General features: G+C 40.2%; 1 protein-coding gene across 6 annotated transcripts in view; it reads right to left on the bottom strand.

Moving 5' to 3' along the window:
• The window catches only part of PLPPR5 (phospholipid phosphatase related 5), a 94,088-nt gene that overhangs the window by 65,245 nt on the left and 5,771 nt on the right, over nucleotides 1-23,072 (bottom strand). For all 6 annotated transcript variants that reach the window (XM_063345276.1, XM_063345278.1, XM_063345279.1 and 3 more), the window contains exons 2-3: nucleotides 5,891-6,023; nucleotides 3,342-3,592 (exon numbers count right to left, since the gene is read on the bottom strand). In XM_063345276.1, coding sequence (XP_063201346.1) covers nucleotides 3,342-3,592; nucleotides 5,891-6,023 — 384 coding nt within the window. The remainder of the gene's footprint in view (nucleotides 1-3,341; nucleotides 3,593-5,890; nucleotides 6,024-23,072) is intronic.

Here is a 23,072-nt window from a genome sequence, read left to right on the forward strand (position 1 = left end):
CTCATTTCTGTGTCTCAGTTGTGGAAAAAAACCAAGTATGTGCATAATTTTCTGCTTCAAAATATACCTCTATTTGTCCAGGTTGTGTCAGCTTACGCATATCAGTGTGGCTTATACAGTTATATTATATTTAATAAACTTGCCGCATTTGCCTTACTACCTGTGTTAGCAGACGTTGTTCCAGCCTGAGAAAGTGTGAATTGCAATGCTGATAAGAAGTGGAAGCTGATGCAGTCAATTTATTAGCTCAACTCAAGTGAAAACAAAAAAGCAAAAGGTCTAAGAGGAGTTGAGCAGACAGATAAGGAGAAGTCCAGGTAGCAGCCAGCTTGGTTAAAGATTCTGGAAAATAATTACAGTTGTTCATTTTGAAGACTCTGGTACATTGGGAAAAATAAACCCAAACGTCTGAAGACAACAAGTAACGGATCCTTTGAAGTGTCTGTGTTTGGAGTGGGGTAGAGAAAACACCTAACCATAGTGCTGCCATTCAACACTTCCATTGCTAAGTCTTTCTTGATAGGCACTGAGAGAAAGTAATAGAGGCAAACGCTACAGAGAGGTCTAAATATTAGCAATACAACTGTTTGAAAAAGACTGTACTTTCAGCAGGAGGGGAATTCAGAGTTACCATAGCAGCCACCCACTCTCAAAAGAGGGGAGAGGGGAAAAAAGGAAAACTCAAGAACTCAAACGAAAAAAGAAGCTATTGTTAACAAGACAATATGCACAGATGCTAGGTGATAAGGACCTGGCTGCACTTAAATGGAATGAGATAAGGGAATCATTAGATAAACCATAGGCTTTGTTTTTAAATGGGCTGATCGATGAAATCACATAAGTCTGACATTGTTTACTTCGTCTCCTCAGAGAGCAAGGACTCTGGATCAGCTTGTTGTCTGTTTATATCTTTAAGCTGGTTTTGTTTTGTGCACAGCTGGCTAAAATGTCCAGGGAGGATTGGTAACAATCCCTCCCTCTCTCCCAAATATTTCTGTTAACCAAAAGGAAAGGACATTTTGTATCACAGATCATATGCTCATGAAATACTACCTAGGTAATATATGGAGGTCTTTATGCCTATGCTCTCAATAACTGTTGTACCACAGCTCTTACAAAGACTAGGCTACTGTTTAAATCTTCTACTACAGTGAACAGCAATGAGAAAGTTGTTACTCAGGGCCAACTACCCTGATAAACATAATGACAGTATAAGGCCATGACCCCAAATATTGGAACATTGCATTTCTTTCCCTGGTGTGTAATAAACAGTATTTTTAGCTGTAACCATGCAACAGAATTTAAAAAAAATAAAGACTAAAAAGACTGCCAATATCACGTCAAGGACCTAAACTTGCAGGCTACAACTCAGCTGATATATCATAGCACTCAGATATGTCACAGCAATTCACCTTATCAGGCAGCCTATAAGAACTCAGAAATCCTGTCAGCAGTTTGTAGTGCTTCAGCTAAATGAGTGTCATGAATCATGCTGCAACACAGTAATGACATAGGATATATTCACTTCTGCAGTTACTGAAAGCTTATAAAGTCATGAAACAGATCACAGCAGTTTTAATTTTTGATGTTGCTAACTGTATATTGATCACAGACAACATAAGTTTTGCATAAAGTACTCTAGCTCATGCCAAAAGCCATTGATACTAGGTATTAGACCTTACTAATGTCTACTTTTTGTTTTTAAAATGTATAAACACTATTTGTCTTCCTGCTTTGCAGTAGCTGAACGGTTGGTTTCCTTTAGCTACTGTGACTCATGGCAACAGTGGAAATCCAACTTTACAGATGGATGAGAAAAATAGGAGCAATTAAAATGAAGAATGCTGAATATTTTCTAAAATAGCTTGCGCCAAATTTAGAGGTATGTTTCGGTGAAGCAAAGCGTTAGATATCTCCCCAAATAAAGATAATACTATTGGGAGTCTTACACTTGCCTCAAGTTAGAATAGAATTTTATTGCTCATCTCTTATTTGCAGATAACACTTGCCTGTACTAACTGACGATCCACATCTCTTAAGCAGACATTGCTCACAAGGAACTTTTGGTAAATGCTACTGTCAATGCTGTGGATTTTAAGCAACTGGTTCTAAAACCATACTCAGATGCATGGAGTTGGCACACTGTCTGTGGATGGGGTTGGGATCTTTGCCATGTTGGCGAGTATCAGTTTCCAGATCAACCAGGAATTAAAAGTCAGCTCATTAAATATATGCTCAAAAGCAATACACTTTCACACACGTATATATACATGCATACAGATGCATACATACACATACCCATGTATGGGCAGGCCAGCGTTCAAATACTGAGGCAATTTACAGGATGAGTCCTGCAATGACCACAGAGGTACACACACCTAGTGTAGCCTAGTTCCCTACTGACACCATGTGGGCAGCCCTTGGCACACCCAAAGGGCTACAGAGGTCTGTGACTACCAGTGCAGGTCAGGTAAGAGACTCCCACAGGCACGTGCCAGGGACAACTTAACTAAGATGTGCTTCTGCTTAAGACTAGAACGATGTCCACTCCAAATGAAGCCAGGGAGTACTGCAGAGTTACTTGAGTGAGATTCATTAGTCACCCTGCCTCTCACCTGCCCCTCACCTGCCCCCCCACACCTCCCAACAGCCTCTAGGACAGCTGTGATGCCAGGCAGTAAACGCCAGTTTTTATCCCAGCCCTGCTCATCACTACCTACATCAGACAGGAGAAAGGGAAGAAGGGCTAGATTGTCTTGTAGCCCACTTCATTGCAGAATAAGATCCAAACTGACTTAGCATGAGCGCTGAGATACCTATAAATACCAATTCTCGTACTTAAAGACATGCACAGATCTTGGGAAACCTGCAGAGATCAGACACTTAGATACGCCCACTCTTCTGCTTCACCCCACCAAAGAATATGGCCGTGTGCAATTCTGCTAATCTGTACTGCATGGAAAGGAACCACTCCCAGTCATGCGCAATCCCTACCCTTATTATTTACTACCCAACAAAGCCTCATCCCACATTCTCTGGAAACTGGAAAAAAAGTAAACCAAGAACCTGATTATCTAAATCTATAACCCTTTTTGGACATCTTGCCCTTTTCTCAGCATTGCCTTAGCTTTCAAGGCTCAGAAACCACTACATCTGTAATTGTTAGAATTAAGTCCAATGAATCAAATTCTCAAAGGCCTCACAGTAACTCATAGAAGGTTTTCACATATCAAATCAGCCAATAGTTGTCTTATCTTCTTCCCATTCCTCCCTCCTCCCCTCACAGTGTGAGCCGTTTGCTCTCAAAAATATAATGACATTAAATAGTACAATATACTTACAGCCAGATACATAGCTGCATATACGCTTAGTGCTGCTTCTTTGGATGGGAATGTCTTTCTGGCTTTCATGATAAGGTCTGGATTTCCAGTACAGGCATGTACGCTACTGATGAACTGTGTGTACTGTTTACATCCAAGTGCTGTATAGTTGGGTTTACAAAGTGCAAGAAAATGTGGTGCAAGATTCCCTGTTACTACTTGTCCAGCATTTACAAAGATGTCCGTAGCAAACAGTCCAAATGCGTAAATTCCTAAAGAGGGAAACAAAGAGTTAAATTTCCTCACAATTTCACTCCAGGACAACATACTATAGTATTTATCATAGTAATATACCAGCTCCTTCCATTTAAGAACATGAAAAACCCTCACATATATTATACCCTAAAAATCCTGGTTCATGTTGAAGATGCTACACAACCGCAGCACGAACGCTGCAACGTACCCACACACCTGACCTCTCTCCGTCCTTCGGAGCAGCAGGTTCATCTCTTCTGCAAGTAGCCCGCTTTCCTAGGCCCCCTAGCCACCAATTCCCACTGTTTGGGGTAGCTAGCTATACTGGTACCTAACTTTTGCCCATGTTCACTAAACAGAAGTGACAGAGGCAAATTCTTCACCCTATAAATTTGCTTGAGAACCAAGGAAGTCACGCCCTGATGGAGAAGTAACTTGAAAAGTCATAATACATACTGGACAAACATTTTCTTTTCCCTTGCAGCTGCAAAGAAGCTGAAGTACTGAATATTCAATATTGCCATGCACGAGTTGTCTTCATCGGCCTGCTACTGGGTACATCTCTATGCATGGCATATTAATCACAATATCAACATAATGAGCTAAAGACCTATGTATTTGAGGAGCTATTTGTGCTAACGAGGTTTTTTTATCAGACACATCAGCAAAGCATTAAGCACATGTACTCATTCATTAGAATGGAAATGCCTGTATCTGATTACTTAAAAGAAAACAGATTTTTGCTATTCTGAGGTCCTTTTCCATCCTTTTGGAAGCATAAAGTGAACTCTGGAAGGAAATGCAGAACAGCACCCTGACTGGGAGGCAAAGCCAGTGGGTGCATGTTCAAATTCCACCTGAGCTACAGATTTCCTCCTGTATTTCCACAGGCAAATCACCTTACCTTTCCCATACTTTATTTCACTGTGAACATAGCGTGAGTTCTGGCAGTTCCTAAATTCATGGGACACCATGAGGACTTTGAGGGACGTACATCGCAGCAGACACGATGCCACAGAAACACGTGCATTTCTAAAGGTCAGGTTTTTTCCTCAGCAAAGCCAGAGGACTGAGGATGATTTCTGGGATCCTGGCTGGTCAGCAATGTCACACTACCATTAACTCACCCTGAGCTGCTAGACACTGGTGAGCAGCGGATTGTGCCTAGTTGAGTGGCTGCACAGAAGGGCCCTTTCAGCAAGCCCCAAGGCCGTGCACTGCCTCAACAGAGGTGTCCACATCACTTTGTGTGAGCATAACGGATAGTGATGCTTCATCTGGTAGAACAGTGCAGAGGCCGTTGTTCATCCCCTACCTCCCTCCCAATTGTTTTTTTGCTTCTGTGAGGAAGGAGGGCCCACCAAGCGGAAGGAAACGTGGGCACTGATTACACACTGAGCAACTGGAGCAGGAGAAGCTCCTCATCATCACCCCCCACCTCCTTTGGACCTATGCAAGACAGTCTCATTCTTAATGACTTTTAGCACTCCGTTGTGACAGCGAGCAATCGCTCTCTCTGAAGGCAGGCACGGCTGCTACACAAACACTGCAAATACAGACACAGCTGCACATCCCCTCCCTCCCCCTGCAACTGGGACACAGGGGAGGATTAGCTGCCCCAAGGCTTCATTCCTCCAGCTGTTTCTCTTAGATACAACCGTGAGTGAGAAGCAAACAACAGAACTGAGCCCTGCTATGGCATCCCTGCACGTATTAAAAACCAGCATCTGGGAATATTCAATAGACATTTTGAGTTGTTGTACTTCTCCCTCCAAACACATTTACAATGAACTAAGTAGAAAGGATGACATCTCATATCTACTTAAGTCAATGGGGGAGTTACAGCTGACTTCAGTGGAGCTTGGATCTTGTAGTTTTCTACTACAGACTATAATAAAATCTCCAGGCTAAGAAAGTACCTAAATTGGGCTTGACTTCAAACACACATTTATATCCCAATGTCTTCAAATTTGGCTGCTACGTGTGTGCGTAACCAAAAGAACACTGTCAACTATAGATATGGCACAAGGGTATCTCCCTTTTCAACTCCACTGTCCTCCAGGCCCACTGGTTGTTCTTCGCCCTCGTGGTCCCATTTTTTTTTTCTATTTTTACTGCTGTTTCTGCAACTATTTTTTTATCCAAACTTCCAAGAAGCTTCATTTGCTACTCAAAAGGAGAGAACTCAATACACCCGAGTTAAGACTACACATGAAATGTCGTATGGCTATCTGAGTATTTTCCCCAGGTCAAAATTAAGACATAATTGATCACTCTCACCATTCAGAAAATGAAAGCATTAATTTTGCTCATACCAAGGAATCTGATGGTCCTGCGCACCAGTGGATTTATATAACAACAGTCTCCAGTTAATATTGTTTTTTCTTGGTTTTCAAAATCCTTTGTAGCTAACTGTAGACAAAACACTGCAGTTTCTCCAACGATAATCTTAGGGAAGGAGAAAAAAGGGGAGAGAATGGTCAGATTACAGCAAGTAAAATATACTAATATTACAGAGACAGCTATCTCATCTTAAGGAAACAAGACCAAACCAGCACAAAAGACAACATAAGTGAACCAATTTCTGTATTTTAATCTTCTTATGAAGGAAATATGCCTTATGGCTTGCTTTACTTTATTTGCATTAAATGAGAATAAACTTCCATAACCAGGACTTGGAACTGACACAACATAACCTAGTTTTCAGGATGAGGGGAAAAAAAATAAAAATCTATTAGTTCAAGAACAACAGATCACATGACGTACAAGATGTGGACCAACGTAAAGACCTAATCCTGTAAGATGCTGAAAATTTCAGTTCCTACGTGGCTTTCACTGACGCTCAGCACTTCACAGGGTTGAGCTTTAAATTTTGGATGGGCTGGGGGGCAGGGTGTCAGAAATCACAACAGAGCTCCTGTCCACATCAAAGGATTGGTTTGCCAGGAGGCACTTAACAGGTCTGGCTTTAGCTTTGTTCCTTGTGCTTGAACAAAGTGTCACCGCAGATATTTTAACATTAAGCATGGCCTGTTTCACATTCGTTACACCAAAAAGAATAAAGTTCTCATATCTATAGGTCATTCACCTTACGGTTGGCAAAAAATAAGAAAAAAAAATCACAAATAAAAAAAGAAAAATACAGATCTTGTATGTGAAATATCCCCTCTAAGATGTGTTTTTACCTGAACAGCAAAATATGACCTTTAATTTACTCGTGACAATTATGGTATTGAAACTTAATAGCCTAAGCTAAGCCTTAAGCATGTATCTATCTAAACCTATGATACTGAAGCTTTACGGCAGGTAGCACAGGTACGATCAAAAAGAGTAAAGCAGAAGGGTCAAATATTGACCCCTGTATTCCAACTTCGATTCACTGTGTGACTTGGAGGCAAGGCTCTTCCACTCTTCTATATGAAAAGTAGTAAAGCTAATTGACAGGTATGTCACACTTCGATAAAACTGGAATGAAGACCAGCAAACTGAAGTCTTAATACTACACAAATAAATGAAATAACGCCATCAAATCTGATTCATTGCCTAGGTTTTTCTTAACCTTTCACCTAACAGGAAATTATAAACCTTTTCATATACCACAATAGGTCTGAACAGTTCCACACACAGCACTGGTTACAAAAAAAAAAAAAAAAAAAAAAAAAGGCAATGGCTCATAAGCACAATTTGTTGTCAACATGAGGAATGCAATTAGTGACCTCACTTGGCTATTTGTACAAAGACGACTTTGGGCTAAATTGTGACACACAGAGGAGGAAAGTGCTTCTTACAAATAATGTGGCACAAATAACAAAAATAACTGTGGTGGCACGTAAAAAGCAAAATTCAGTTTATCACAGAAACAGTCATCATCTATTACTTTAGACTGGTTTCAGATCCTAGTGGAATTTTTAGATGAAACAGAAATTTCAATACCTGAACTAACAAGTATCCTCTCTCTACTTTGATGCAAGCAAATTTTCAGCATAGTGAAGTACAGTTCCTTCATCTATAATTAACAAATGATCGGTACACATATGAAATGTAACTCAGCCTTGAATACAAGGTCATCAAAATTATGACAATGATAAGGAGAATTCAGTCTAATGACCCCTACATTTCTCACCAAAAAAAGCAAACAAAATACCAATTTTAATATGATTCATAAAGGTAAGAACTGAAACACTAAGATTTTTACTGTGAGTCATAGTAACTCCCTTCTTTCCTCTGGAATAATGAAACATCAAGGACTAGGCAACCTGAACACAGTCAGATTCTGCTTTTTTTTTTGCCAAACCTAATAAATTTCAGTAAAATTATTGCAGATTTCCAAACCCCAGGAAAAAGTAGAATCCAGCACAATGGAAGCATCTGTGGTATACAGCGCTCAACCTTTTGCAAGAACACAAAGAGAAAGTGAGCCAGCAAGCTCAGCTCTCCAGCTCTGTGCAGAGTCTTGGAATCTGCTGATCTAGGAATCCGGGTTCTTCTTTTTGGCTGGTAGGGAAGCTGGGGGTAGCAAACAGGAAAACTGCTCATTCCGTTATAGGAAAGGAGATCCTCACTTCCAGCAACCTGTCTTCAACAGCTGCACCTGGATCCTTGCTGCTGGCAACAGCTTTTCCTTGTTACATTTCCTGTCTTTGATGGTGACCTGGATGAAGAAAGCCTCTGCTCCAAGAATAGCAGGGAGCAGTGTTCCAAGTTTGTAGCTGAACGAAAATACTCTTGGAGTGGGTACGTAGGTGCAAAGGTCAGAGTGACGGAGAACTCTGCTAAAGACAAAACTTTTGCTATACTAAGCCTAATGCTCTACCCTCAGAAGCAATCAGAGTGGGATATGCCATCGAGCACAACAGGCATTCACCTCTATGCTTCTGTGAGGTACTTTGATAGAATCCTTCTGGAATTTGGAAATAAATACAGGTTCTGTATTTAGTCTGTACTGGCAGCTCAGCTAAAGCTGTTGTGCTTCCTCAGTCCTTCAACACAAGCACTGCTCATCTCAATAATCAGCCTACTGATGTTTCAGAAATTGAAGGAAAATCTTTTTCAATCTCACTAAGCCCCAGGAGAGATTCTGCTTCCCAGTGCAATTCCTTCCCCTTCTTCTCTCCAGCACCACTGGCAATAATCAGCTGTACAGAGTAGAGGAAAGGGAGGGCAATCTCCCTCTTGCCCTTTACCACAATTTGCATGCCTGGTGTATTCCAGGAGGGAAAAATTTCTGTATTTCCTCTGGCACAAGGACAGCCATTACCCCTTCCACTGCATATGCAAGTTGCAACCAGCCAACTAATGACATTTAATATAAGAGAATTACTTGTGTACTTGTTGGCTAAGTCTTAGGACAAAAAGTTTTTGGAATATTGCAAAACTGACAGTGAAGGATTGCAATGGGGAATTTGAATGCTCTGACAATACAAATTTTTGGTCAGAGCTACACAAGTTAAGGTATAGAACTATAATTTGCAATGAAAAATATGAGGACATTAGAAGTATCTTTAACCTGCTTCTGTCTAACAGGGTCATATGATTTTAGATCGCTGTACAGATTTCTTAAAGAATTATATATATTAAAATTCTTAGCTCACAGATATATTAACAGCTGTTAAGAGCAGAGGCCATCCTTCCCTAAGGCTGAGAAAACATTTTGACGTATAATTACAACATGTAAAGTATATGGAAAAGAACAATTTTCACCTAAAGGCTAACAATACAAAGTGCAGGCTTTCAGTATTCTAAAGAACATATATATTAATAATTTTCACAGTCCTTAGATAAGATAGCAGTGTACTTAACTGTTACGAGAAGGAGCAAGACAAGAATGATGGCCCTATAGGCATGGGCCTAAGCTCTGACAGGTAGTGAGCGTATCCTTTTTCTACTCCAGCTTCCCTCTGTCACCACAGGGAAGGCCCTTGGTCCAGGTTCACAATATAAAGGGTAATAGGAACAATACAAAAATCACCCTACATAAAGGTATTTAATATTAATACATACTTCATAACTAACATCTAGATAATCCTTTCTTTTTATGGAAGCATGGAAAATAAATATTAATCCAGCAAAACCTGAATTACAGCAAAAGTTCTTCTAACCATCTCCATGGCAATTGTATCCTGCCTGCGATGTGACAACCCATTTGACAGCAGGAACGGAGTTTGAGAGGGGTGAGATCCAAAATTAATATTTCTTCTTGTTTCACCTCTTAGCTCCTGATTAACTTATTCTCTGCTTGATTTTCATGGTGGTTTTGTACTAGTAGTGTATTTATTGCCAGCCACCCAATACCCGTCCCTTTCCTTGTTCTCTGTACAGGATGCTTATGGGGTTTAGCACACACTCCCTACACTGATTCCTTCCTCCCAAATAAGTTCAGTTTTTTTCCTGTATTAGTCATTTTTCTGAATCCAGGCAAGCTGTTCCTAGTTTTAGCCCTGCACGTCAATTTAGAAATCTAATTTGTGCTTCCCAAAATCATCTATCCCATGTATTCTTAACTTGGTTCTAAATTCTGAGCTCTTTTTCAACTTGAAATGTCAAACTTGACTCATTCCAAATATTAGAGCTAGATCAGCTCTAACCTTGTTGATTTTCCAGTAAACTGACTCCATAAACAAACTTCCCCTAGTGTCATGTATGGTTTACAACAGCCAGCACCTATTTAAATAAATGACCTTAAATCTGCACTTCTGGAATACTAATTAGGTTTATTTTATGGACTACCTTCTCATATGTGACACAACTTCCTATAAAAAACGCATGATTCAAGTAAGAATTAAGCATTCATTTGGATGACAGGATATCTGAGGGTACATTAATGCATTTAAACAAGATAAATCCTGAAATTTAAGGTTGATAATCTCTATTTGGGATTAGGAAAGAAATTTCTGTGTATACATTCATAGATCTTTCCAGCTAACACTTACTTTAGGGTATACAAATGTTCATGAAATATTTCATATGGGCCAGGGAACGTGGTAGAATACACGATTCCCCCTCTGCCAATTCTCAGGCTTCTGCTGTAGCTACAGCAACCACTCAGATAGACGAGTAACACTGAAAAGCAGTTATTGCATGAAAAAGACCACTAAACAGTCATCCATGTTCTGAACTTCTCAAGTTAAGAGGAACAGTTGACAATACTGTGTGTTATAATTTCTCTTCTGACTTCTTCAGCGTCTCAGACAAAGCTCTGCTTTTCTCTTTAGAATGAACTCTCTCATATTTCCTTATCAGACAGGAAAAGAAGCTGAGAACTGGAGCTAAAAATCTTGGGGATGATGTCTGTCTCTCTAGGCAAATCGTTATCACTTAAATTGCATGGCCTCCCCATTCATTTCACTTATGAGTTCCCACTTAAAAAGTATGGGGTGGATTTCTTTTAAAAATATGGCTTCCATAGGCTCTGTTGTTCCCGTTCTTTATTTTTTCTTCTTAACTTTTGGCCAGATTGTGTACTATTTCTGGCCTATTTCCCTGTTAAAAATGCCATCAACATACCACTGAGCATAGTGTTCTCTAGAGTTTGGAAAATCTAGCAGCATAAACCTCTGCCTTTAGTGATGCTGTAGATAAGCTCCACACCCTGCTTTAAGCTAAAATTGCTGTGTGAGGTGACAGCCCTGGCAGGAAAAGCAGCAACAGTACTTCCAGCAGTAGCAATTTCAAGTTCATTATGCAGAGCTTTCCCTTGAGGCCATTTTCTTTGTGTTTTTCTTGTTCTCATTGCTTCTTGCTCGCTTAAACTGACAGCAAATGCCCTCGTTGATTTTCACAGAAGCACATTTTCTATAGTGAAAAATGACCAGCAGTTTTGAGTAAAATGAAAAAATAAGTCCTAGATAAATCTGTCTGCTACTGATGAAATACAAAATATCCCCCCTTGCATTCAGCATGGAGGTATAGGACCATACTGCACAGCAGCTTCTGAAGGTCTGGAGAAAAGATGTGGAAAAAATACTCAGTTTTTTTCCCCCAGTAAATTTTGTTTTATAAGTATATACTCTCTATTTTTTGAGAAAAATATCGAAGTTTTAATAGAGTTCTTGGTATATATTTCATCACGGCCATTTATAAAAGGAAAATAGCAGTATAAGACCATGTATCTAATAGTCAAATATTATCTGCTTTACTTATTTCTCTGTAGTGCAGAGTATGGCTATATGCTACTAAACACTAATGTTACTTCTGACAGGGACAAATATTCTGTACTGCTCTTTGTAATACATTGTACACATAGTCAGTACGTAACAATGGCAAAGGTTGCTCACTTCATGAAGATGTTATTGCTATTTGAAAGCAAGAGGCACATAATAAGCAAGCATTTATAATCAGAGAGCTTCAAAGGGACCCTGTGAGCACATAATTACAGACATGGACAACTCCGTAATTCACTGAATTATCTTCATTCGTTATCTTACCATGACAGAAAAAAATGAAATATTTTTAAAGTACAGTGTCTCTAAAAATCTTCACTTGCCCCGACTCCCTTTTTTTTTTTTTTTTTTTTTTCTCTCCCCACCCCTAACTGAGCAATTGATCATATATGCAATCGGCATCTCCTCTAGAGCATGCCGGCACCATCCAACAGGCAAAGCTTCTGCACAGCAGCACACTGTCACCAGGGCTGGAACCACATAACACCACAGCAAAGTTTGGTTACGTAAAAGATCATTTTGAGAAACAGTTACCAGGACTCCGCTATCCTGAGACTAAGAGAAGGGCCTTGTGCCATCACCAGAGGGCAAGTCTTGGCGTGTGACAGCAGGTCCTGCATTTGATGCTCTGTGACAGAAGCAAAGGGGTGAGCAAGCAGCCCCACGGGGTGCACCAGCCCTGCCGAGCTCCACCTTGACGGGAGCATTCTCTCCACATTCAGTCCGCTTTACTCACTGCGCTTGGCATCACTTCCCCCGCTCACATCTACTAAGCCTTTTATATGCCTGCGAGATGAACAGTATCCAGCTGCTCTGCACTGCAGTCCTCCGGGGGATTAGAAATGGCCAGCACACTAGGAAAACAAGCTCAGAAATGCTAACATGGCAGTCTGGGGGCCAAATAAGTGTCTGGCACCTGGCTCCAAAACTATTTAACTGCTGGCATAGTTTCACAATACTGAGATCAGTATTCTTGGTGAACACGTTCAAAGAGGTAGTAGATTGAACAGACTTCAGTGAGAACACTTTTGCCCACGCACCAAGCCTTTCTAAGTTAAAAAAATAACAACCAAAAGTAGAAAAAAAATATTAATCTACAGAAAATTCTCAAGATTTAAAAGCACTAGTAATTTTGATCCGAAAACAGCGAGGGAAAGAGAAAAGACTTAACTCAAAAGTGTCTTCTAAAAGCAAAGTTACTGCAGGCTGAAATATTCCAGATAAGGTTCTTCTTATAATAGGGAATTTGCACAGGTTTTAAGTTGTTCCCATTTTCTTTTTGCAAAAACGAGGATGCCATTACCCAAAGCTTCCAAGCTCCACACTTCACTCTAAAAACACACCTCATTAGGAAGACGGGTTTTAATACAACCAGAGATCAAGTAATTTTAGTCTCCGTACCGGCAAGTGATGCTTGAAAGAGGTTGTTATTATATATAATTATTTCATTAAGGATTTTGAAAAAGAACTTTACATTAAAACTTTTCTTTTTTCAGATGCTTAGCTTCAACCTTTAAAATACCATAATATTTGCAAAGGAAAAACAAAACATTCAACGCCCCACCATTTATCATATAATCATAGAATAGTTTGAGTTAGAAGGGACCTTTAGAGGTCTTCTAGTCCAGTCCCCCTGCAATAAGCAGGGACAGCTTCAACTAGATCAGGTTGCTCAGAGCCCTGTCCAAACTGACCTTGAATGTTTCTACCATCTCTACCATCTCTCTGAGCAACCTGTTCCAGTGTTTCACCACCCTCATTGTAAAACATTTGAACCTTATGTATACTCTAAATCTACCCTCTTCTAGTTTAAAAACCTTACCGCTTGTCCTATCACAACAGGCCCTGCTAAAATGTTTGTCCCCATCTTTCTTATAAACCCCCTTTAAGTACTGAAAGGCCACAATAAGGTCTCCCCCGAGCCTTCCCTTCTCCAGGCTGAACAACCCCAGCTCTCTCAGCCTGTCTTCATAGGAAAGGTGTTCCATCCCTCTGATCATTTTCGTGGCCCTCCTCCGGACCTGCTCCAACAGGTCCATGTCTTTCGGGTGCTGAGGGCTCCAGAGCTGGTTGCAGTACTCCAGAGCAGAGTAGAGGAGCAGAATCACCTCCCTCAACCTGGTGGCCACGCTTCTGTTGATGCGGCTCAGGATTCCATTTGCCTTCTGGGCTGTGGGTGCACATTGTCAGCTCATGTCCAGGTTTTCATCCACCAGTACCCCCAAGTCCTTCTTGGCAAGGCTGCTCTCAGCCCCTTCATCCCCCAGCCTGTACTGATACCAGGGGTTGCTCCAACCCACATGCAGGACCTTGGACTTGGCCTTGTTGAACCTCATGAGGTTCACAAAGGCACACTTCTCAAGGCAGTCCAGGTCCCTCTGGATGGCATTCCGTCCCTCAGGTGTGTCAACTCCACCACTCAGCTTGGTGTCGTCTGTAAACTTGCTGAGGGTTCCCACTCGATCCCACTATGTCATTGATGAGGATATTAAACAGTACTGCTCTCAATATGGACCCCTTGTCACCACTGGTCACCAATCTCCATCTGGATATTGAGACATTGGCCACTACCCTCTGGATGTGACCATCCAACCAATCCCTCATCCACCAAATAGTTCACCCATGAAATCCATACCTCACCAATTTAGAGAGAAGGATATTGTGGGGAACCGCGTCAGAGTCCAGACAGATGACATCCGTAGCTCTTCCCTTATCCACTGATGTAGTCACCATTATAGAAGGCCACCAACCATTATAGAAGGCCACTAGGGTGGTCAGGCAGGACTTGCCCTTGGTGAAGCCATGCTGGCTGTCTCAAATCACCTCCCTGTCTTCCATGTGCCTTGGCATAGCTTCTAGGAGGATCTGTTCGACGATCTTCCTAGGCAGGGAGATGAGGCTGACAGGTCTTTAGTTCCCAGGGTCCTCCTTTCTACCCTTTTTAAAAACAGTGCAATGTTTCCCTCTTTCCAGTCACCAGGAACTTCACCTGACTGCCATGACTTTCCAAATATCATGGAGAGTGGCTTGGCAACTACATCAGCCAATTGCCTCACGACTCTGGGATGCATCTCATCAGGTCCCATAGACTTCTCTATGTTCAGGTTCCTCAGGTGGTCACAAACCTGCTCTTCTCTTACAGTGGGAGGAACTTTGCTCCTCAGGTCCCTGCCTTGTGGTCCATCAGTCGAGAGGTGTGGGAAGAGAGGTTTCCAGTGAAGACTGAGGCAAAAAAATTGTTGACTACATCAGCCTTCTCCACACCTGTTGTTACCAGTTTGTCAGTCAAATCCTATTAGAAGATGAATTCCATACAACATGTTCTGCTCTGCACTCAGCTGTATAAAGGAAGTGTTCTATTGGACTTCAAGTGATACATGTGAAAAAGACTGTGGTTCCTTACGGCCTGGCCTTGGTAAACCCCTTTGTTTTTTGCCAGTCCAACAAAAGAGTACTTTGTTCTGTCTGTTGAAGGATATTGGTTTCTTAACCCTTCTGTGCATGTTGAAAACATTATTCCTTGATGAGTACAGTACCAAGGCTTACGATACCCATACCAACAACCATTTCCAACAGCAGTGTTACTCCATGCTTTAAACCTTAGGTGATCTACATACTTGCACTTTTCTACCCAGGATGAACATTCAATTGCAAAATTCAACATAAATGGTCTTTCATCCCTGTTTGAATAAAAACTGATCACATAAAAGGCATCTCTTAAAGATTCTGGTCACAAAGTAGTGGTTTTACAGTCAGTATATGACTGGAGCCAACTGTTTTCAGAGGCTCAGAGTAAGGAGAATATCTGAATTTCCTGCTTTTCACACTGTCTTACTTCTATCTCACTTCTACCCAAAGCCAGACACATTTTGCAGATAGATCATTCCTGAGATCAGTTCAAGAAAAGCCACTTTCACTGAAATGCCATAGGCATCAAACAACTGAAACACGTACTAGTATAAGCACCCTGTGTTTTAATATAACTATGAGAAACGCGGGCTGCACATATGATTAATACCTGTAAGATTCCACAAAAATAGGGTTTTTTATTTTTATGGCAAAATATGTGTCTGCAAAACATACACACCTAATTGGTTTTTTACTTATGTTTGTTACTGTCAATTAGTATTTGATTCATAATGATAAATTTAAGTAGACAGCTCAACAAAACAATTCTACACGTTTTTATTAAAAACTATCTTCACAATAAAACAGCTTTCTTTGGAAGCACATAACTAGCTTCACTGCTGTCATAATGGTCTCTGTATAAGTATCTCTTCCTTTACAAGTACCTTAGGCTACCGTATAACTGCCAACTCACCAAATACATTAAGGTCATTATCTTTTTCCAGTTGAAATCAAAAGTAACATCCACACCAAACTCAACAGGGGCTGGATTAGTTGTGAAAACTCATGGCACTCTAGATTAAGAGCAACACTTCAGTCAAAGTGGGGAAATGGTGCTTAGCTATAAATGCCATCCCAAGAAGATGATAAAACAAAACTATGAGGCCAAGCCAATTTTAAAGGAAAATAGTACTAAATATTTGGGAAAGATGTTTAACAGGTCAGATAAATCATAAAAAAAAGTCCCAAAGTGTAATGCCCAATCCTAAGTGTATTACCTTAAAGTCATTCTTTTTACATAATACTTTGAAGTCTTCACATTGTAAGGAATTACTGCAGAGGATCCAGGTGTCATTAAAAATTAGTTTAAAACACTTTAAAAAGCCATTGCATGGGAAGCACCAGATCTAGAAATGTGACTTCATTCTGACTTGTCTCCCATCAGAGTTACTTGTGCGTAATATGTACATTCAGCATAAAACCAGGAGTAAAACTACTGAGTAACAAACCCTGACAGTATTAATCCACATTTCTAGTATCTGTGAAAGCCAGGAAATAAATGAACAAATAAAAGCTTTCAAAGAAACGTAGAGACTGCAATTTGTATTGCCACTTCAGTGACACAGTCAAAGCAGATGAAACCGTGGCTCTACCAAAGTTAACTTCTGAAGCGTCACTGACTTCAGGCAGACCCATTATGTTATTCCTGGAACGGTCACTAGAGATGCTGGTCGATCAGAAAGAAAGAAAGATCAGAAGAAAGATCAGAAGTCCCTCTTCCAGACACCCCGCAAACCAACTAGTAAACCCAGATACAAACTGATGTGTGACCATTCACCCGCATCTCTTTTCTCAGATTTGAAAGCTGTAATTTCACAGTGTACAATTATTTCTCCTTAAAAATGTTATTATAAGTAATATATTGATGTTTATTAGAAACAGAATCCTAATGAAGGCATAGAAGTGGGAGCAGAGAATTCTTTATGAGCATCAGAAATTTTAATAATTACTTACTACTTCACTTAACAATGAAATGGTAGTGAATTAGCCAGCAAGCTTTCTCACAGAACATTGCATAGCTGCAGCATATCCCATTTGTCTTTATTTGACAAATATACATGTAGAAAGACCATTTCAATAATGATTCTGTAGATCAAATATGGGGCATTTACTTTATGGTTTTCTGCAAATATGATTTGCACCACTCTGTTCACTCTTTCAACTCTGCTACACAATGTCTATTTTACTGCTCCTGCCACAAATCCAGATGGCTGCAGATGTGCAGCTGGCAACACTATGTTGTCTGACCCTGTTTAGGAGTTTACACAATGCAGTGCTTGAATTAAGAGGAAGTCCCAAGTGCCCTCATTAGCACAGCAGCCAATGAGCCGAAACAGCAGCAGCAAGAGTGGGAAATCTCAGCAAAAAATTCCTAGTACAGGAAATGCCTACAAGACAGAGGGGAGATTGTATACTTTGCTGTGAAGACAGCAGAGCATAAAAACAGCTCTTTTAGGCATGCAATGGTATTCTGAAAACTAACTGCAAAGTCTATATGCCAAAGTAAGACCAGCTACTCTTCTTCAATATGTGCCTGTATCTCCTTCCACTCATAAAATAGGGCATAATGGTTTACCTTAACAAGGATCATCTCCTTTGCATAGAACTGTAAAATAATAGTAAACATGTTGCTGGCTTTATCGAATAACTTCAAAAAAGCTCAAGTGGTAAGAGGAGCGTTTTAAGGATGAATGAGCCTATTTAAAAATTTTAGATCCTGTGAAGCTTTAATATTGGCTGTCTTCAAGGCAGACTTTATAAGAGCTGGCATTTGGTCTTCTCTGTGAAGACAATAAAGGGGTATTAGACAAAATACATAATTGTTATGTAAATGTATGTACATATATTGTGTTTTTAATCAGTGTTGGATGTAATCTCTCATTATTTGAGCAACTTAAATTACCACCAGAAAGAGAAGTTCAAAGTATGCAGTGTTGAAAGATGCTTTCACACATTTGATAACATGATAACCTTTTTAGGTATTCTGGTGTGGTGAACAAATTCTTTCAGGCATTACTTTTTTCCACTGACATTCAAGGTTAAAAACATACATGAACTAAACTATGGATACAATTCAACCACCTAAACATGACTATTTTTGGCAGCACGTTGTGCATACACATTTGAATGTGTAAATATAGAGAGTTTTTTAAAGAAATAGTCTCTGCTTTATGATTTCCTCCTTCTTCTCATCACACAACAATCACAATCAATTCATAAACAAAAGAAATACTGAGTAAAACTGCAATACTGACTCTTCAAATGAATGTGGTTCCACAGGATTCTATCAGCACCACACTCATTCACACCCACTATTCCCATCTCAGGGAAGAGCTGCTATTTCAAGTAACACTGAAGCATGTGATCAAATCCCACCAAGACCAAGATAATTAATTAACAATCAGTACCTACCTAGCTCTTGTATAATTCTTTTCATGAACAAATCTCCTAGTGCTTCACAGAGAAGCCTAGTTTCACAACTACCACTTGAGAGCTAGACAGTAAATGTACATCCTGCTTGGGTGGCCAGACCCCTTTATCAAGGCAAATCCTGCTAGAGCTCACCACCCAGCTCCATACACTCATTCTGCCAGCTGCAGATGTCTGCGAACTACTTACATACCCCAAGGTCAGCCTGCCTACAAATCTCATCTGCCTTTGCTAAATGCTCTGGAAAGAGTCCCCGTGACTCACTGAAGCACTGACTTCAGTCAAGCGTGAGCATTTGCCATAGCGGGCCACGGTAACAGACGGACTGTCCTCACCACCATTCACATGAGCATGCTTGTGGCCTTCGATACAATGCAGCACAGGCTCCCGATTCCTCCCTCGGGCCTATCGGACACTCAGACTCACGTTATGTGCAGCCTGAATGCACAATGGCAGCAGCCCCAGGGCTGGCCTCGTGGCAGAGCTTCAACAGGTCCAGCACATCCCCCCATAGGAACAGGAGCATAGGAACTGAGCAGTGGAGAGGCTCTGGACACCAAGCCCAATCTATGCAAGTATGATCAAACTACTATTAAGTATGTGCTAAAACTCAGTCCACATGCTCTGCCTAGAGATGAACTCGTGCACAGAACCATGCGCTTGTGCGAATGGGGAGGTCTGACTTCAGACATCAGCCAGGAGCAGTTTGACCGTATGAGTCCCCACTTGTCAGCAGAGCCATGTTATGGACAGTCTGTGCACCCACTCCATAAAACCCAAAGAGGTAACATGTATTGGCTTAAGTCTTAATTAAAGCAGGTCAAGCTCAAATACTTCACCTCATGCTCCCCACAGGCGGCAAGTTGCACGTGGTTGGCTGCTGCAGCTCAGCTGACCCGTGATTAACAAATCTTTAAGCAGAATTAATTCAGTCATGTCCGAGCCCTAAATTGCTATGGACAGGTCACAGAACTCCCTATTACTACCCAAAATAACTAATCTGGGAGACTGAGTTGCACTTAATGATTCTAATATTTAATACTTGATTTACAAAGAGGCAAACTACAAATTAACCGGAGCAAGTCCTCATCTTATTTAGTCTGAATGACAACAACCAAAAAAAAAGAGACTCAGATTGCTTTTAGAGACAGCATGAAACCTACCAGCATAAAACAATGGGTGTTTCAAAAGGTTATGTGGAGAAAGAAAAAATACAAAAATTCAGAATAGCAGGATACTGTTGGGCTGACTTCTGTTCTTGATCGCTTTTTTATTATTATTATTTAGAAAACAAAAAAACTCTAGTTTAAGAATGAATGCCTTCATACATAATCCTTAACCCTACATGCACCAGAGGCAAGAATTAATATCTGCAGAGAAGGAAAAATAATATTTCTAAAGAAGAAAGCCCTTAAAATATATCTATACTGCATTTATAATTGGTTGTACATTAATAAGTATATAAATTTAATGAAATTTTCATATAAATATATAATAGAATATAGTAGAATAATTATACAATGGATAATTATGATACATTTACATATACATGCAAAATTACAGGTAACGGGTATCTGCTGTCCAGAATGGTAAGCCAAAGTAGAATCCACAGCCTACTGAGTTTTCACACAGTATAAAAGTTTTTTTTCATGGTGCCTGGTACCCCAGGAAATGTCATCCAGCACACAGACTTAATTTTGAAGCAGCACTGAACAATTTATTAAATAGTAGATAAAAAAAATCTTAATACATATAGTAATTTTTCTATTGCCAATTGCTTAGTGCTTTACATTGAAAATAAATATCTTCCCACCTGCAGGTGAATAGAATCAATCTTATCAAAGTCAGACTGATGATCAGAGATAGCAAGTGTTGTAACTTTTGCCTTCCTACTCCGTCTCCAATACCATGTTCACTGTACTATGTATTAATGTACTAGTATTAATGACTAGCATTTTCACAATGGCTATTCCTCATTAAAGCAGCACATCACATGTACCTGTTTTCTGACTATTGGAGATGTGGTATATCCACCTCAGCTAGGCTTTTTATTTACATTCTATGAGGTACCACACCTCAGCTAAACAAGAACCATTTATGATGGAAGCTGGGTCATCACTCACTTCAATCTAAGTTGCTGCAAGATCATTGTAAAGCTCTTTAAACATCACACTGCTTTTAAGGCTGAAAAACACAGCTAAAGCTACTTACAATTCTACTTTGGCTGTCATTTATTATGTATCATATGGACACCCGTCTCCTCAATCCTGCATGATGTACAATGAGCCAGAATTGCTTGGTTGAGAAACTGCTTATTACTTCAAGCCTACTATTTTAGATTACAAACAATGCATACAAATTCCCTAATCACACGGGATCAGCTGGATTAACAATTTCTCACTTAAACGTAAGTGCATCGTTTATAGGACAAGCAGGCATTCAGCTGTTGCAAACAGAATCCTGTCCGCCTTGTTCACATCTGCTTGCCCCTTTACTTTCAGAGAGCCCATCAAGGGATGAAGCATATGGCCTTGATATTGTTAGTGTTTGTAAATAGCAGGCGTAGAAAGCACCACAGAAATTATACATTCAATTGGAAGTACAAACATAACTTTTGCAGGCACTGTTCATGTAAACCATCACAACACAAGAAGAAGACAGACAGATAAAGCAGAATTCCCAAAAAAACCCACAATGGTTCTGAATCTTTTATTGTTTCCCGTGGTTACAGCTCTGTGGGATTAGTGGTTTTATACTGGGATAAAAACAGCATCACGTTGCCAAACCATGTATTTGTCTTGCTATCTGTCCCAACAGGCCAATACTGACATCTGGTACACAAAGCTGCCACAGATTTTAACAGTGTGATTTATTTTTTATTCTTAAGTAAAGTTGCAATGCCATTATCCCCTCACAAAGGAAGGGGCATGACTTAAATTGTCCCTTAGCTTTAACATCTTCTGCTGGCATTCCCCTCATCCAAAAAAGTGGCTTTCTGAATTCCCCCGCATTTGCATATTAAAAAAAGAAGCAGCAAGTTTTACATGTCTTCCCACTCCCCACCCCCTGCAAAAAAAACAAAAAACAAACAAAAAAACAAATAAATGTGAGAATGGAAGAAGACACTATCAAGGCAAAGAAGTTGCAGCTGTGCACACAGGTTGAAACAGAACTATGAAGGCAGAGACCAAATGGGCCCTTAAGGAATACCATGATCACAGAGTAAATAAAGCATTCTGGTAATTCCTTCATGTAAAGTCTTAACAGCTGTCAAATGTGCCAACAAGAAAAGGACACATAAATAAGCTTTAGCTAACCAAAGCTACTCCAGGATTATTGAAATAGGTCATATATCAAGAAGCTAAAGAGCGTTTCTCAGGCAAGTAAAGCCATTTCCATTTGATTTCAGAGGATAAGTTTAGTCTACCCAATTCATACAAGTCTGGGTGTACAACTGTAATCTTTTGTTGCATTACCATCGTCATTTCAAAAACAACACTGGGAGATGTTCAAATATTGCAGCTACCTACCTAGCAAAAAAGCTTATTGCTCCCAAAAAGGGCATCAGGACAGACTGAACACTTTGCTGGGTGATTCCTCTAACTCGCTATAGAAGATGTACATAAAAATAAACACTTGAATACCTCACTACATATTCTTGGATTTTTTTTGCCCTGAAACACACAGCTCCTGGCAACTGTGCATCCTTGCATTATTTATCAAGTTTCCTTGATTTCTTTCTGGCAGAAGTGACAAACAGCTTAGTCTCCTTCAGGATGCATAGAAGCCACTTCTACCTCAAGTAGCAGAGCAGGAGAAAAGTCTGTTTGATTCTGCTCCTGTGCTTTAGTTTTTTCCAATAGTATCAAAGTGGCCATAGAAGCTGAAGTGACTTAGTACCAGCCATGAAGTAGAAAAATAATCAGCCTAAAAGAGATGGAAGAAACATTTGTGAAGGTAGTGCTTTTTTCTGACTAAGGTGAGGAATGAAAAACATCTAGAGTTCTCAGGTACAAGGTAAATCTACAGATTCCTGGCACAGCAAAGTCACAGAGGACGTTTCCAGAAATACTTCTTTTTCAGAACTTTAATCCTAAATTGTGTTTTTCCTTAAGTTATAACAGATAACTAAGTATTTTGATGTCCCAAATGTGATCCAAAGGGATCACAATCCAGCACCCATCTTCATGTACAGCACTAAGTTATATCAGAGCAGAACAGTTTCCATGAACTACAGGTTAACTAAAAGCTACTCTGACAAGAGCATTTTGAAAACTCAGCCTGATAAGATCTGATCAGTCCCTGATGCCACAGCACACGGAATCATAGGTGCCAGAAGGAAAATAGGGACTAGCAGGTTCAAAAAGGAAGAGTGAGATAGGAGCAATGCCCAATCACATCAGCCAGATCTCTGTGCTGGAAACAAGCGCTGCATCTCCTTCAGGTGTCTGCATGTCCTTCAATGACTCCTCAGCTGCTCAGACCTGGAACTATTGAGAGA

This window comes from Chroicocephalus ridibundus, chromosome 8, assembly GCF_963924245.1.
Source record: "Chroicocephalus ridibundus chromosome 8, bChrRid1.1, whole genome shotgun sequence".
NCBI classification, from domain to species: domain Eukaryota; kingdom Metazoa; phylum Chordata; class Aves; order Charadriiformes; family Laridae; genus Chroicocephalus; species Chroicocephalus ridibundus.